General features: G+C 38.0%; 1 protein-coding gene across 1 annotated transcript in view; it reads left to right on the top strand.

The window, feature by feature from the left end:
* MALRD1 (MAM and LDL receptor class A domain containing 1) overlaps positions 1–16744 on the top strand; it is a 279653-nt gene that overhangs the window by 46080 nt on the left and 216829 nt on the right. Inside the window, exons 11-15 of the mRNA XM_014945933.1 lie at positions 3283–3429; positions 7227–7336; positions 12383–12550; positions 13524–13644; positions 15113–15259. Coding sequence (XP_014801419.1) covers positions 3283–3429; positions 7227–7336; positions 12383–12550; positions 13524–13644; positions 15113–15259 — 693 coding nt within the window. The remainder of the gene's footprint in view (positions 1–3282; positions 3430–7226; positions 7337–12382; positions 12551–13523; positions 13645–15112; positions 15260–16744) is intronic.

Raw genomic sequence — 16744 nt, 5'->3', positions numbered from 1 at the left:
GGGGCAAGGACTGACTGGCTAAAAGAAAGATAGAAAAAAAAATAAATCCATCTTTAAAATAACAATAACTGTTATTAAACTTGGCCCACTTAAATGGCTAATATTGTCTTGGATACTTCATACACTCATTTTCAGGAATGAGGACCCTAAAGGTGGAATGTAGCTCTTCAGCAGTTTGGTTGGCTTAGAAAATTCATCTTTCTGACATTTTCTGCAGTCTTGAACAAAAGAAACCTAAAGGAAAAATCATCCTTTATTTCTGTCTTTTGTTCTTTTTGTACTAGGAGTACCTACCTCCTATTAGATACTTTTCCTACGTGATCTTGAAATTGTCTTCCATGGTATTTAGAGCTCACTACATTTATTCACATTAATTTTCAGTATAAATTCCTACCTGGTACAATACTGCATATTTTAGTCTCTATTCTTTTAGGTATTTTAGCATCTGTCCTTGGACACATCATCAGTATTTTCCTTTGACTCTCATGTCCTGAAAGAGCTGACAGATCTCCACACTGAATGAAAACAAAGGCAGCCAGCTCTTACTCAGCAATGTGAAGCATTTCCCTCTTCTTTGAAGATTTTCTTTGCTTCGTTATAATGGGGAAGGAAAAAACAATGTTTCTCTTTCCTCATGTTAATTTGGCACGAATGGTCTTATAATACCGTAATTTATTATAAGAGCAAATACATATATGTTTTAAAATTATTCTTAAACTTTCTATTTAATCTCTGCCCACTTACATAATTATATATTTAAGTAAATGAAATTTAAAGTTTTGAGAAATTAGGAACTTGACTCGGAAACAGGTACACGCATGAGTAACCACCTTTGAGTAGTTTTTTTTGAAATCAATGAATCTAATGATGTGACAAATTGTGAAATTAACGTTTTTAGTATTCAATTCTACATTTTCATTATCTTCTTTGACACCAATTATTTGAGATCACTTCCAGATTTCTTATTTCACAGTGACTGATAATAAGTTATCGAAACCTAGTTAATATATGCAAAACAGAGAAAGTGGCATACAGTACTTAGATCAGTTAAAGGATTAAAAAAACCCCTTTCATACTTCATTTCCTGCCTAATATAAAGGAAGTTCTGCACGAAATGCCATGCCAAATAACAAATATTTAAAGCACTATATTTAATACTGTTATATATTATTTATATGTAACATACACAGTACATATAAAACATCACAAATGAATCTGTAGCTAGCAATCCTACATACTTGGCAAGAAGTCTAAGAAGTACTTGCTATTTTCAAGTGATACCACACTTTGATACAGTAGTGTTTCTGGCAATTACCTACTCATCAGCATTCATGTAGATTCAAAATGATTGTGGGGTGGAACTTCCTAGAGCTCTTTCTGAAAGAGCATCACCTTCCATATAACTTAATTAGAAACCTCCTTAAAACAGGAGATATACTGGTTGAGATATACTGGTATACTCATATGAAAAAAAAATAAAATTTCAGACTTGGCTTGTTACTAAAATGAATGCAGGCTGTTGACTTCTTTCTAATTTCCTTTCTATTTTTCTGAATTATAAATTGATGAATCTTCAAAAATGAGAATTAACTGGTTTTGTTTTAAGAATATGGAAAATCTTTCTGCAGTTTGAATCCAGTGAAATCTTCCCACTGAAATAAAACACATAAGCTCTGATGGTAAGAGGTGCAGTAGGAAAGGACATAATAAACCAGAAATAGGCTTTGCTGTCTGTTTAACTTGCATAACTGCATTATGAGTTCGCGAACAATATAGGTTGTGCAGGCATTTATTTTCCAACTATAGATAGTGAAACTTTCCCTATAATCTCTTGAAGGTTCAAAAAATATGTAGAAAAATGCTGTGAATAATAAAAATTATGCACTATTTTGATGGGAAAGGAGCGTTTCTCGGAGATTATTATTGTGTGAGCAATAAAAATATAACTGAGAAACTGTCTTACTTGGATTTGGGTTTCAGCCAAAATGTGGAGCTTTTTTTTCAAGCTTGATTAAACATTTACAAGCACCCCTTAAGTTTTCAGAATTAAGTAGGGATAACATTTAAGTGAAACTGTTAACTCGGACAATAGGGTTTAACTCACATTTATAGCCTAGCTGTTCCCTAACATATTAATACTTTTAAAAATGAAGTATGATTTCCAGAAACTGCATACGGCTTGGTAAGTGACTCTGGCCCAGTGGCTCTGCATGACTGGATGTTTCTATAAAACTTGTAATTTCAAAAACACAGGGGCAATGAAAAGCATGGTGAATGTTATCACATTTACTAAACTGGAGCCACATGGTTTTTTTATTCCCATACACCCCACAAAAAAAAAAATCAAAAGCACACCACCATGAACGTTCTTCCTACCTTTATAATTGTGTTCAGATTTGACTGAAGTTTCAACAAATGAACTGGGAATTTACCAGAATTACTGGTACCTTTACTACCGTGGTGCTTCAGCATTTAATTTTGGTTTTGTACAATCTGAAAATTGGAGTAGTATGTATAATCATGTCCGAGGCTGATATGGTAGGATAAATGTGCCATGACATTTGGGAAGTGCCAGATATAGTTCAAAACCAATTTTTACAATTGTGGTAAGTGACCCAAAGAGCTGAGTATAGCACTTTGTGAAACTGTTCTGCACTAGGAAAGAAAACTCTTAGATTATACTATTTTCTTATCAAAATAATTACTCACTCAAGAAATGAAAGAATATGTGAGATTGTTATACAGTTTAAGTTGGCCTAATCCATACTAATGCAGAAAACGGTCTTTTACTTTGCAATAAAAACCTCTAGGAGACCTAAATAATTCATAAATCTCATTTTCAAAAGTAAATTAAGTGGAAGCTTAATTCATCTTTACTTTCGGTATATTTAAAGCACTAAATAAATTTGATTTTTTTTTTCCACACATCCATAATTAACTTTCCAGTAAAATTCACCTGTTAAAAATATATAATATTGCTTTCATAATCTATCAGCAGTCTATGTACAGGTCTCATATTTAATATGATATAGATTATTTTCTCATAGGGGATTTCCTTCTGAGTTCTGATTGTTCTGAGTTGGACTGAAAAGGGCCTGCCTGACCTCTTACCTGCACTCTAGAACTTTTCATCCATCTGAATAACCTGGATTTCGGTGAAACGCACCAGCGCTTCTTTAAGACTCTCTGTACACCCAAATACAAACCAGTCATAGTTTCGATATTAAACTGTTGCATTGAATTTAACTTGAGGATCTTTTATTGTTGTTCTTCTTACAGCAGCTAATTACACTATGTGTGATTTCGAGACTGACCTCTGTGGATGGAAGCCCCTAAGCCGAGCTGACGCTGACTGGAACATAATGAAGGAACAGGCTCCCCTCAAAAAGAGACTCCCTGGCAGAGCTCATACAACTAATAGTGGACATGGTGAGATTTCTTTTATTATTTTTGTCCTTCTGTGATAAGAGGTGGAGTATTTGTACTTGTAAACGGTGACAGACTGATAATAGAAACTGGTTTGAAATGGGTGCTACGTAGTATGCATGTAATACAGGTAACATGTTACAGAAACTGATAAGAGGTGGAGTATTTGTACTTGTAAATGGTGACAGACTGATAATAGGAACTGGTTTGAAATAGTATGCATGTAGTATAGGTAACATGTTACAGAAGGCTGGTCTTTTGGGGATGCTCTTTTTTTAGCTGTGATTTGGTTACTATACCTTTGTAACCTTCTTTTTCTGCTGGGACATCCAATGAGGTATGAGACTTCCTGCAGCCTTATTTTTTTGGGCTCTTTTTTTAGCTGTGATTTGGTTACTATGCCTTTGTAACCTTCATTTTCTGCTGGGACAACCAATGACGTATGAGGCTTCCTGCAGCCTTATTTTTTTTGAGATACTGACCTTTGAACTGAACATTAGACTGAACATTAGGAAGGAATTTTTCACAGAGAGAGTGGTGGGGCATTGGAACAGGCTGCCCAGGGAGGGGGTGGAGTCACCATCCCTGGCTGTGTTTAAGGGACGTTTAGATGGGGTACTGAGGGATATGGTGTAGGGGAGGACTTTGTAGAGTAGGGGAGATGGTTGGACTCGATGATCCCAAGGGTCTCTTCCAACCTCAATGATTCTATGATTCTATGAACTGACATAGCTAACTTTGTTCACACATATCATAAGCATATTTGTACCACGTATTCACACAGGTGCCATTCTTGAAAATATTTGGAAAAAATATGACTGCAGCTTTTTTGCAGAGTGCAGGTAAATTAATAAGTTTTGTCTGGGGAAAAATACAGTGAATGTAATATCCTTTGAACAGTTGTTCTTCTTTTAGCCCATAGTTGCTATAAAATGCATTCAGCTGGAAAAAGTTTATTCCAGTAGAGGATTGTTTTAAAGTATTTTTCCAAAATGAAAGTGTTATTACAGCATAATGTATAAAACTAAAATTGCCTAGCATGTTCGTCATTGTCAAATAATATTGGTAAATATTTGTTACTTCAGTTTTTTAAAATTTATCTATTATACTGCTTCCAGTGGAGATTAGATTACTTTAAAATCTGGGTTTACAGTTCAATACCCCCTTAGCTTAAATTTTTTTAATGATTTGTATCCTCTTACAGCTACTTCTCTCCACACTTCTCTCATATGTTCACATTAGAGGAATATGAAATATTAGGTGTTCCACCTCAAGCATTCAAAGGTAGAGGAATTCCAGGATTAAAATTCACCCTAGTGGGGTGTGAGTATGTGTGTGCAAGCTATATAATAATTCTAACTGCATAATCATATGCCTTTCTTTCCTTTGGTCCCCAAGTGATGAAGTGCACCAAAGTTACTATTCACTTTCTCAGCAACTATTTGATATTTAATTTTATTGTCTCTCTGGAGTGGTGTTGGATCTGCATCACTGTATTGTCTGCTAACATTACTGTGTCACAGCTCCTGAACTCTCTCAGCTCCAGAGAAGGGCACTGATATGCCTGTCTCTTTCCCACGTGGGCTATTTTAGGTGCTGCTGAGACCTGAGGTGTAATGTGGTAATAATGAAGGGTGCTGGTAGAAACATCTGCTCTAAGCACCATGTTAAATTAGCCCGCGTGGAACTGTGTGCTGCTGCACTTAAGCTGCTTCCGTACCTGAGTCATTACAAGTCAGGTTCTCATCTTTATATGTTGCTGCGAGTTGAAGCCTCAAGCAGATCTTGAGGTTACCATGTGGAACCTCTCAAACCCCATAATGATGCCTTCCCCACATCAGCTAGTGCAAAGGTCTTTCTGATGTGGTTTTGTGCCAATCTATCACTGTGCCTGCTGCAGCCACATTACAGCTTTGGAATTAGGCTTCCAGATTTTGAGCACGTTTTTTTTGCCAACCTTAGATCGAGGTCCTTCAGGTCGCAACGGTTGCCTCTGATCACAGAATCACAGAATCTTCTAGGTTGGAAGGGACCTTAAAGATCATCTTGTCCAACCGTCAACCTAACTGACAAAAATAGACACCCACACAACAAACAAGGAGCATCATCACTAAACCATCCCTCCCAGCACTACATCAACCCGTCTTTTGAACACCTCCAGGGATGGTGCCTCAACCACCTCCCTGGGCAGCCCATTCCAATGGCTGATGACCCTTTCAGTGAAAAAATGTTTCCTAATATCCAGCCTGAACCTCCCCTGGTGCAACTTGAGGCCATTTCCTCTTGTCCTGTCGCCTGTGACTTGAGAGAAGAGACCGCCCCCCACCTCTCTACACCCTCCTTTCAGGGAGTTGGAGAGAGCAATAAGGTCTCCCCTCACTTAATAAGGTCTCTCCCCACTGTGATACCACAGTGTTCATCTCTCTTCTCTCCTGGGGAGGGCAGCAGTAAATTTTGATTAATGAAGATCTTCACAAGGCTGCTGTAGAGCCTCAGCTGCAAATTAAAAGAGGATCCTTTGAAGTCCTCTTGCATCCCAATGAGGGGAGCTTCCCTCGTGCCGCGGAGAGGTTTGTGCAGGGAGCTGTAATGTCACCTCTTTGTGCCAGCCTGGCTGAAGTGATGCGATTATTCACGTGGGGCTGGACTTAACCCTCTGCTTCATTATGTATCCATGGGAAATAAATGGCTACGGAGTATGACTGTGGCAGCACAATAGCTGATTTTCCAAGATGTAAGGCAATATGTGTAATATCAATGCGCAAACAAGACTGAGCCTTTAGTGCTGCTTTGCATAGACTTTCATGAAAAAGTCTCAGTATTCAGCGAAGGCAGCACTGACGGCATTCAAAATATGCTGCTTTAGGGCCCCTTGAAGATGTTTATCCTTCCCTACCTTTGTCTGAAGCACATCTGCTGTAGTTCAAATCCAAAGGCAGTTCGTTTGCCAGAGTTTAGATTAGATCTTTAATTAAGCTTTCATCCCCACTAGCGCAGACAACAATGTCAAGTCTGTGGACCCCATGAGAAAATGTAGCTCATTCCATTGGCTCCCATGGTCTTGCAACGTTGTTAGCGTGCTCAAAACCGGCTGGGCCGCGCTCACAATGAATACTGTACCCTAAAGGAAATTAATTTTTGTTCTAAATTCTGTTTGAACCATTATTTAAGCCAATTAAAACGTGTCCTTTAGGGATCCCAGCTGAGATCTATGCTGTTTGATCTCCAGGCCGCTCTGTGTTGCCGCTCCTGCGCTCCCCGTGCTCTCCCCAGCCCATGCGGAGGGGATGGGAGGTAGCTGTAGTGTTTGGAGGATGGAGGTCTTACAGTTTTTCCTAAAAAGGGCAGATGAGAAAAAATCCATCCAGCGGGTCTGCACAGCAATGCCCTCAGAGAAGCAACATCTGAACTCCCTTTGCAGGGCTCCGTTATTTACTTCCTCAGGCTGAAGTGCTTGCAGGCACCGTGACAGGGTGGCCTTAGCACCTTAGCAATGGCTGCCCAAATATCATTTTTTCCTTCCCCTTGGATTCAGTCATGTTAATTTTACTGTGGAGGAAAGAGGAAGGAGTGTTTAGCAGTTCTGTTTTGTCTCTGCCTGCGTAGACATTGGTTGTCGCAGCCTGTCACAAGGCCCTCCTCGTTATCCACAGACTGAACTGATGTCAAAGCTGTTTTGTTTGTTTAAATTTATAAATAAGCTATATGTGCCTCATAGAGGACATAGTTACCTCTCTAAGGGAGGTATTTGCCATTGGAACAGGACATATTTCTTATATTTCTTTGATTTTTGTTTACAGGAGCATTCCTTTACTTCAGTGGCTCACATCAGATGAACACAAAGATGGCCATGTCTCATCTGGGGAGCCCTTTGCTTTTCAAGCTGTCCCCTGGGCCTTCCTGCTGTCAGGTAACAGATTGATATGAACTGTCCCCACCTTTTTTTAAGCTATCACTCACCCCATGTGCAGATCTGGTATTCGTCATGCTGTAAGTATTGCTGCTGAAAAACTGGCTCCATTGCAATACCAGTGGAAGGAGTCAAAGACTAGTCCTTTGGGAGGAAATTTGCCAAATTTTTGTATCTGATTATTATTCTTTCTAAAGCATCCACCAGGTAACTCAGATTTAAGACTTTGCTTCAGATTTTTGTACACTGTGAGAAACCAAGCCAGACAACAACGTCAGGGTCACATCCACTCTCACTCAAAGCAGCCTTTTGAGCAAAAAAACTGGCCAAGAGTCACACACTGTCATATGTAGGCAGGAAAGACTCACACATCTAGTGTCCCATAACAGGAGACCTGTAGTCTGAAGTGTCTATGTAGATTAATTATGTTGATGTGGCCAGAGAGAATTAACTACTGTGCTCCAGAAACATACTAAATTTCAATTGGTGGTTTCAAGATGATACGCCTTGAGCTGATGAGCACAGTACTGGAGAGTTTACCTTGGAGTGGGGTTTTTTTTTTGTCAAATGTCTTGTGATTCTGTAGAGGAATGTGGATGCAACCAGCCAGAGCAGTGGTTGATCTGAGAAACTGGAAGGCTACCTGGAAAAAAATGGGTCAGAATGGCTAAAAAGTAGAACAGTCTTAGATGAAAAATGAAAATACGGTTTTATAACAAGAATGTTGTAATTCTTAATAAAATACGTATTTTTATAACAAAATTTGAAGAAATATATTAAATATACATAACTATATTATTAAAGAACATAATGAAAGAAAAAATTCCTAACTATTTTTATTTATCCTTTTGGCCACCAAATAAAGTGAATAGATGCTGCAGCATTTTATAAGTTTTTGTTTGTTTGTTTGTTTTCTTTTTTCTGAAGCTTTTTTTTTGGTTTTCTATTCTGTAACTTTTCAAAGCTTATGCCATGCTGGTTAGTGTAGTTATGGTGTTATGTTTTTTCTGTTACCTCATAGTGCCTCCTGATTTAAGACACAGAGAAGTAAAGGAGGGAGAGCTTGCCAAAATAATTTTATTGTGTCCAGTGGCAAAAAGAGGCTTTAAAGAAACAAAATAAAATTTAGGCTGGTTGCTTAATCTTTCAGACTCAATGTAGAATAGAAACTGTAATTTCACTTAAAGCTTTTTCCAAAAACAACGTGTGGAGGAACTGCATTTAGAAGGCCCAACAAATAGCAGAATTTTATTGCAACAGGAGCTAGGCTTCTTAGTCTTTTTCTAGTGTAAGGGACCTGAAACAAATGTTGGCTTAGATAAATCTGTTTTACTTGAGACTGTAGCTGACACAGAATCTGCACGCTGATGAGTCACCAGATCTCAGCTGGTTAAGAATTCTCTTAACAATTTAAGAACACCACCTTGCTGTCACTTAATGCACACTCTCAGTTTTTAATCTTCACGTGGCTTCTTAGTGTTGTAAAGAATCCGAAATTAAATAGATACAGAATGAAATTAGACAAAATGCTGCTGCTGGGAACACAGAAGGTCTCTCAGCATCCCATCGGAGCCCTGGGTGTTGCATTATTCCTGGGAAACCAACAGCCTTTGTACACACAGTGGATTCATTCAGGCAATTCCATATCTCTTTTGTAGACTTTGATACCGAGTAGATAAGGACCTTCCAAATTCAGATTAATTTATCTTGGAATCCCTCAAAGTGAACTGGGCACAACTGGTGTGTGAATCGATGAATCAGTCTGGTTAGATCTATTGCAGAGTTTGGTCTGCATTAAAAACAAATACAAATGCAGCAGGGATGCACATACATTTCTCTAGTTCAAAGTCAGAAAATAAACTACTTATTTTGAGTATGCATGTGTTGAATGTATTTGAAGTTCCCAGACTCAACAAAAACTAGAGCAAATTCTTATCCAGCTATACATGTCTGAAAAGAGAATGTTTCTGAAGGCTGGAAGCCTGGCTTTCTGCCACGTTTTCCCTGCAGACTTTTATTTCTGGGAAAAAGCAAGGAGTAGGAGTTGCTCATTAGGATGTGTATTGGTGTGTTATGCTCCCTGCGTATAAATGTGAGATGTTGCCCTCTGTTGGATGTCCCACTGAGAGGATAAAAGGATCTACATAAAGGCATCTATGTTTATTAATAGCTTTACAAGTTCTTTGGCTCCAGTTGTTTGAAAAAGAGAGAAAGTAAGTTGGAGTTGAGGGATAACAGTTTTATATTGTGCCTTACTGGCTAATTGAAGCTTAGAAGTAACTTCTCTCTGCAGCTTCTTGTAGCTGAGTCATTCTACACGTCAGCTAAGAAACATGTTCATTTAGCTTAAGTTTTGGAGTTGTAGAAGTAAATTTCTAGTCCCAGCCCTCTGTTTACAGCTCTTTAATGGACAGAGCAGTCATTATAAAGTAGGACATATAGACATAGCAAGGGAGGGTAATTTTATTTCTTATGTAATGAAAACAAATTTTTTTGAAAAGCTGTTTTATAAACATAGACCTTACTTCTAGATTGTTTAGGGCATAGTTCTTCAAACAACTCATTTTGAAAAGTGTTTGTATACCTGCTGCTTTGTATTCCTTAAGCTTTCTGGTGAGAGGAAAAAAAAAGTTATGTGAAAGCATTTCAATTTATAATTAAGTCTTGAGATAATTTTATATAATACATGATTTTCTTGAGGGGGGGTGGAAGGGAAGAAACACTATGGGAAATTAAGGGACCGAGTCCATCAGCCTTGAAGCCAGAAGACATGAAAAAGTAAGAGTGTCTTGTAACAAGAATATTTCCACCAGTAACCACTGGTCTACCTGGCTCTATGTAACACAAGCAAAAAAGATACAGCAGATGTTGTGTCTTAGGTGAATGTGCCAGTTTTATGGATTAAGTTCAGGTCCAGAAGTGGTAGTGAATCCATATGCATGATGATTTTCAGATTATTAGTCAATGATTTGAGTGTAAGGAGTTCTCAAATTCATCAATCCTGTTCTTCAACTCCCTTGTCACACTAAGGGTGTGCTACACCCTTAGTAAATGTGTGCAAAATGCACATTTTACAGACACAGATTTAACAAAGATGCTAATATGATAATTTATTGAAGAAAGACTCCTCTCAGCGTCTGGTTACTCTTAAACTACTACTTTCCTTGAAGGTTATAAATAAATAAATTTTATAAAAACAATGTCTTGGGGGCAAACAAGGAGGAAAGGTGGAGATGCACCCATGGAAGGAAGTTGTCCATGCTGGAGGTGGTACGGCTCTGAGAGGACTGCAGCTGTGGGTGACCCATGGTGGGACATGGACACCCCCAAGAGACTGTGGCCGTGGGTGACACATGTTGGAGCGGGGACACCCCAGAGGGACTGTGGCCCGTTAAAGCCCTGAGCTGGAACAGAGCAAGAAGAATAAGCAGCAGTGTGTGGAGGAGGGGAACTTGTAGGGAGCAGAAAAAACCCCACAGAGCAAGAAGAATAAGCAGCAGTGTGTGAAGGAGGGGAACTTGTAGGGAGCATCAGAAAAAAACCCTGTTGATCACATGCCCAGCCTCCAGCTCCAAGGAATTGGGCAAGACTGAGTATAACCTGCAACAAAAAAATAGGGAAGTGAAAACTGGGAAGAGGATAGGCTAAATCCAGTTTTATTTAAACTGGACTGGGTAAGTGGGAGGAAAGGTGTTTGCTCGAGTGTGTGTTTAAGTGTTTGTTTTCTTTTTCCTTTTTTTTCTCAGTAGTCCAAACAGTGATTAGAAGGTTTTGGTTTTGATTCACAGTAAACTAAATTAAGTAAAAATTACACCACCGCCCTCAGGCTGTTTTGCCTGTTACAATCCCTAATATAACGCTTTACCACAACCTGCAGAGCCTCTTGTGTCAGCTATCTTGCTCAAATAAAATACTTTAATTGTTTCATGTCTAACTGAGAGGTGGCTAACACAGCATCTGTGTTTGTCCTGAGGCTAAAGATGGGTGTTCTTGTATTCATTATTTTCTTGCAAAAAAACCTTTTCATTTGGCTACTAGCCCAAAATGGTCTGTATTCTTAAACTCTGTTGAAAAGTTGATATAACACTGAAAAATAAAAGGAAACTTTCTCTCTGTGCTGTGATGATCCAAGATTCACAGTGTGAGATCGTATGAAGATGGGTAGAGAACTGGGTGGAAAAAGCTATTTTTTACAGCTTCTCTTTTACCTTCATGAAGATTTGAGTATTATTCAAGGGTTTTGCAGGGAAGTGGAGAGTCTGCAGTTGAAGAAATTTTAGACTTTTGCTATGTAAAGAAGCATGAAGGACTCATGGGAATGAAAAAAAATTAGTCTTTGAAAATCTTTTTTTTTTCCCTGCAGTTTTTGTCTGGGGACTACTTTAATATATAAAATTAAGTGCATCAGGTTTACTTTGTATTACAAGGGAAGTATAGTGAACTGGAGTTCTCACTGTTTTCTGGTGGTTTTTTTTCTGCTTGGCAAGCAGATTTTTGTAGCCTCATCCACCTACAGTTGTTGTTCTTCCTTTCCATATATTTGTCAGTCCACTTGTTTCAGGAGATCAATAGATTATTTTAAACATCTGTCTTCAGATAATTTTCAGTCGTGTTGCTTGTGGAAATAGAGGATCAGAAGGTTTCTTTCATATAAGCACCTTGACTGTTGCACTTCTGAGATTAACATACTTATGAAGTATGGGGAAGGAAATATTGGGGAAGGAAAATAATCTTGAGACGTTTCTAAGTCCTTACTAAGCTAAAAAAAGTTAAGGGAGGTCATATCAGTTGGTCTGCATAAGTTGAGAGATAGAAGTTAAAAGTAAGTTTTAAAAATAAGCTTTACTTTTAATTATGGCTTTATCTTTGGACATAATACTGCTCCTCAACATGCCATAGTTTCATACATCTCCTCCTTTTATGCCAAGACTGTGTTTAGACCTGTTGTGTTATTCTGTTATAACGTACGTATATGACTTGGCACTGAATTTATTGTAGATTGGTGATACAGTTTTTAAAGTGCTTCATTAAAAACTCTTTCAACAGGTAAGATTTTGGTACTGGTTATCTCAGGATTCCCAGCTTTCTGTCTTTAAGAGAACTGCATCAGATGGAAGTTTGGAAAAACTGCGTGACATTTCAACAATGCCTGAAATGCAGTGGACAAAAGTGAATATACCCATAGAAAGTGCAGCTGACGACTTAACTTTTCAGGTAATTAGAAATTGCATGTACATTGCTTTCAAAAGGTTGCTCTAATATGGCCAGTAGAATTAATTTACTTTCATAATTGAATATAAAAAGAGAACTTCTATTCTTTAATGCTTATACATTAAAAAACCCAGACATTTATCTCTTTCAACAGATGTAGCTATGAAAGAAGATCACCGTTGTTTTGGTATTGTATATATGAGAATCACCTTTTTGTAATAGAAATCAAGTAGCAATAGCAGAGTAGCTTTTATAAAATGAACTTGCTATAAAAACTGCTGATCAGAGTGAGGGCCTAATTATGTTGGCTAAAGGCAGAACTGCAGATACTTCGATTTGCAGCATTGATCACAGAAACAATTAGCGGTTTTTGAGTTTCATTTTATTTTTACATAGTCTCAGACTGTTCCACTTTACTAAAAATTAAAAGGGAGCTGTTAAGGGAACCAGCGACTCAAATATAATGACTCAGCAGATCAAAATTCCAGTTTTGGTCTCTTCAGTTTATGACCCATCTATAAAATGGTCTAAAAGAGAGGTCAATAATGACTCAGCAGATCAAAATTCCAGTTTATGACTCATCTATAAAATGGTCTAAAAGAGAGGTCGTTCAACTCTCATTATTGGCAAGTTACAACTGAACTTTCCTTTATTATCTCCTGAATATTTCCTTGTATTTACAAACGTATCCTTATGGTCATTCAAGTAGTGATGGCTTTTATCATTTTAGATTGAAACAAGGTTATCTGGCTTGCTTCACTTTCTGTAAGTAAAGGTAGTTACGGCTTTGATGGTTGAAGAGTAAATTTCTGACTTTGATCAAATCTCAATTGTAGTTTTTGCTGGCTGGTATTCAGAGTTGGCTGTAGATGGTATTTACCTCCTGAGCAGATGTAGTAAATTGTAAAGGGATATATATACACCTGTGTGTTTTTATTATGCTTTAATGAGCTAATTTACTTTGTTGTCTTCAAAGATTATTTTACGAGCTACCATCCTTACAACAAACGCTACTGTAGCTGTTGATGACATCAGCGTAACAAAGGGATGTGGAGTTGTGAATAAATCCTTCCCAGGTGTCAGCCAGGAAAGTGAAGGCAAGTTTGATTGTTTTCAATGCATTTTACCCGATGTCTGTTATGTGTAACTGTGATTCATTCGACTGACCACTTGAAGATACCTTCAAGAAGGTAGGGGAAAATCTGAAGAAAAAGTCTATCTGCTGTAATCAATCATCTATAACAAAGCCTCTCATCCTATGTTACACACTCGCTGCTATAAGTAGTTTACACTACTTCTGTGAGGTAATCTGGGGTGGGAATTTCTAGATAGTAATTACTACATAGTACCTGCCCACATTAACACTTGGATGCAGAGAGAGGAGCAAAGCATCTTACACATTCCACCGAAAAACAAATCCCCCTGCATTATCTCTAGGGCAAGAGGGGGCTCCCATCCTTACTGTCAAGTCCTAAGTGCACACCAAACTTCTCTGCAAACCTGCACTGTGTGATCTTGAAGTGCAAATGGATGGAAACAAACTAACTGTAACCTTTTATCAAACTGCTGCTTCTGGTCCTCTTGGATATTAATGACTACTTTTCTAAAATGGCACAGGCACATACATAGCCTGTGGTAATACTGAGGGTTATACCCAGTAGATATCTGAATTTCTTCTTTCTTGGAAAATTTAAAGGCATAATAGGGAACTTCAGTGTTGTGTTTTTAAGACTTCTCTGGTCCCTATTTGCAGTCAGGTTGATGTTAGCTAGGTATTTGAACAAACATTAATTTGCTTTAACTATTTTCCCGAAAACTCCCCTGCTTACTTATCAGTCAGGAAGATATTATTTTTAGAAAGGAGGCCTTTTTAAAAAAAGGTCGGTCTAAAACATTAATTTGCTTTAACTATTTTCCCGACAACTCCCCTGCTTACTTATCAGTCGTGAAGATATTATTTTTAGAAAGGCGGCCTTTCTAAAAAAAGGTGGTCTGGATAGCAGTATGAGTATTGAAATAAGCTAAGTGAAACAAAAAAATGAAAGCTCCAGTTCATTCCTCTTGTGCTCCCTCCAGAAATCTACTGAAGAAAAAAAAGCAACAGTTGTCCTTGGTTTCTCCATTCATTGAAATTTGGGGTGTTTTCTAATGTGTGGTTTGAGGTGCAGGCCACTAGTGGTACAGCATGAAGCTTCTGGCTTCTTGGAACTTTCATTGTGAGCTGAATGCAGAGAAACCACTGCTACTGCAGAATTTTTTTTGGTGCAAGATCTGCTCCTGACTGTGGGGCAAACAGCGGGCTGATGTACATGGAACTGGAACCTGGCCGGGTAACGTTAAGGGGGTTTTAATACTCCTTCACACGTGTGTTTAATTATTGTGGGAAGTAAAATATGATTTAATAACATCAGACATTAATAAGTCATGGTATAATCTAGCTCACTTCATAGGTGATAATACGGTCCATGTGCTATGTATGTCAATATATTCCAAGATGATGAAAAATACTGTTTAGTATTTAATATGTGTGTGTTTTTACTTACATTTTCCTTTCTGAATTTTAAGGGGAAACAGAATTTGCAGATGTTAATTCTTCACCTTTTCACTGTCCACTGGGATTTTTTTCGTGTGGCGATGGACAATGTATTTCATCTGACAAATTTTGTGATTTCACACCTGACTGTTCAAATAACCGTGATGAAGCAAAGTACCGTAAGTGAAACTTTTAAAAATGACTGTTCAAATAACCGTGATGAAGCAAAGTGCCGTAAGTGAAACTTTTAAAAATCTGGGTTGTAGGCTCCTGTCACTATGTGTGTTTGTCCTATTTGCCAGGCTTTCATGACTTCATAAATGTAATTTAATTAACAGTAAAAGGTCTTGAGAAATAGTTACTTCATTTTTATTCTGACTTTTGCCTTTTATTTTCTGTAGCAAATTCCCTCTTAGCATTAAAACTAGAAAAAAGGTCTTTGATTAATTATTTAGCAGAAAGAGTTGCTTAAAGTGCAGTATTTTATATCTCTTAAGATGCTAGATATCAGGAGTGCAGTATTTTATATCTCTTAAGATGCTAAATATCAGGTACAGTGTTATACAGTGTTATACTGAATAAAATTTTAATCTGTAAGATATTGGAAGCTGATTCAGGAAACCCCTATAAAATAAAACAGACAGAACTTGTGTGCACACTTTTGTACGCAGGAGGTCACATACAAAATTATGCTAAAATACGTGAGGAAAATATGTTACACTTGTACAAATTTGGTAATTCTGTGGCTTGAATGTATAAGATGCCTCTTCTTACTGTAATTAGACTTGAGAGACAGAGAGATAGAAAACATCAAAACGTCAAAAACACAGGGGTCACAGACTCACATTCAATAGTTTTGATGTGAAGATGCCACAGCTGGACTAGAAAATAAAGCATCTGTGCACAAATATGGTCAAAGATGTAATTTAGTCTATGTCAATACATTCTGTTCAGATTTTCTGTGACTCCTGTCTGGGCTATGTGCCTGGTTTTTCTCTGCATGGAAACTAATGTGGGAAAATAGAGGGAGATGGTGCATCTTGGAGTCCCTCTCCAGTGTACAGTCAGGAGAAAGCCTCTAATTTGTACCTTCAAAAATCGTTGTGACTCATTCAATTACCTGCTCTGCATAAGAAATCATGGTCATACTTTGCATCTTTGAAAATGAGTCTCTTGCTTTTCCGTTGAACTATCAACTGCTATAAAAGCTGTGATGTATTTCCAAATGGAGTTGCCATGAGTAATATTTAGTTCAGTTGGGACTTTTTTTTTTTAAAAAAAAGAACACGATGGTTTCTAGCATTCTCACAAATAACAAATATTGTAGACAAGATCCTTTTATTTTCTGACTGTGCTGTGTTATTGCAATGGCTTCAGCTGGGATAGAGTTGACTTTCTTACTAGCAGCTGCTGTAGTGTTATGTTTTGGGTTTGAGATGAGAATGGTGTTGAAAATCCACTAATGTTTTCAGTAGCTGCTGAGCAGTCAAGGCCTTTTCTGCTCCTCGTACTGCCTCACCAGTGGCTGGGCTGGGAGTGTGGAGAAAACTGGGATGGGACACAGTCAGAGCAGCTGATCCCAACTGACCAAAGGGATATCCCATACCATACGAAGTCATGCTCAGCATATAAAGCTGGGGGAAGAAGAAGGAAGGGGGGGACAC

This window comes from Calidris pugnax, unplaced genomic scaffold, assembly GCF_001431845.1.
Source record: "Calidris pugnax isolate Ruff unplaced genomic scaffold, ASM143184v1 scaffold19, whole genome shotgun sequence".
NCBI classification, from domain to species: domain Eukaryota; kingdom Metazoa; phylum Chordata; class Aves; order Charadriiformes; family Scolopacidae; genus Calidris; species Calidris pugnax.
This window is presented reverse-complemented; position numbering and strand designations above follow the sequence as displayed.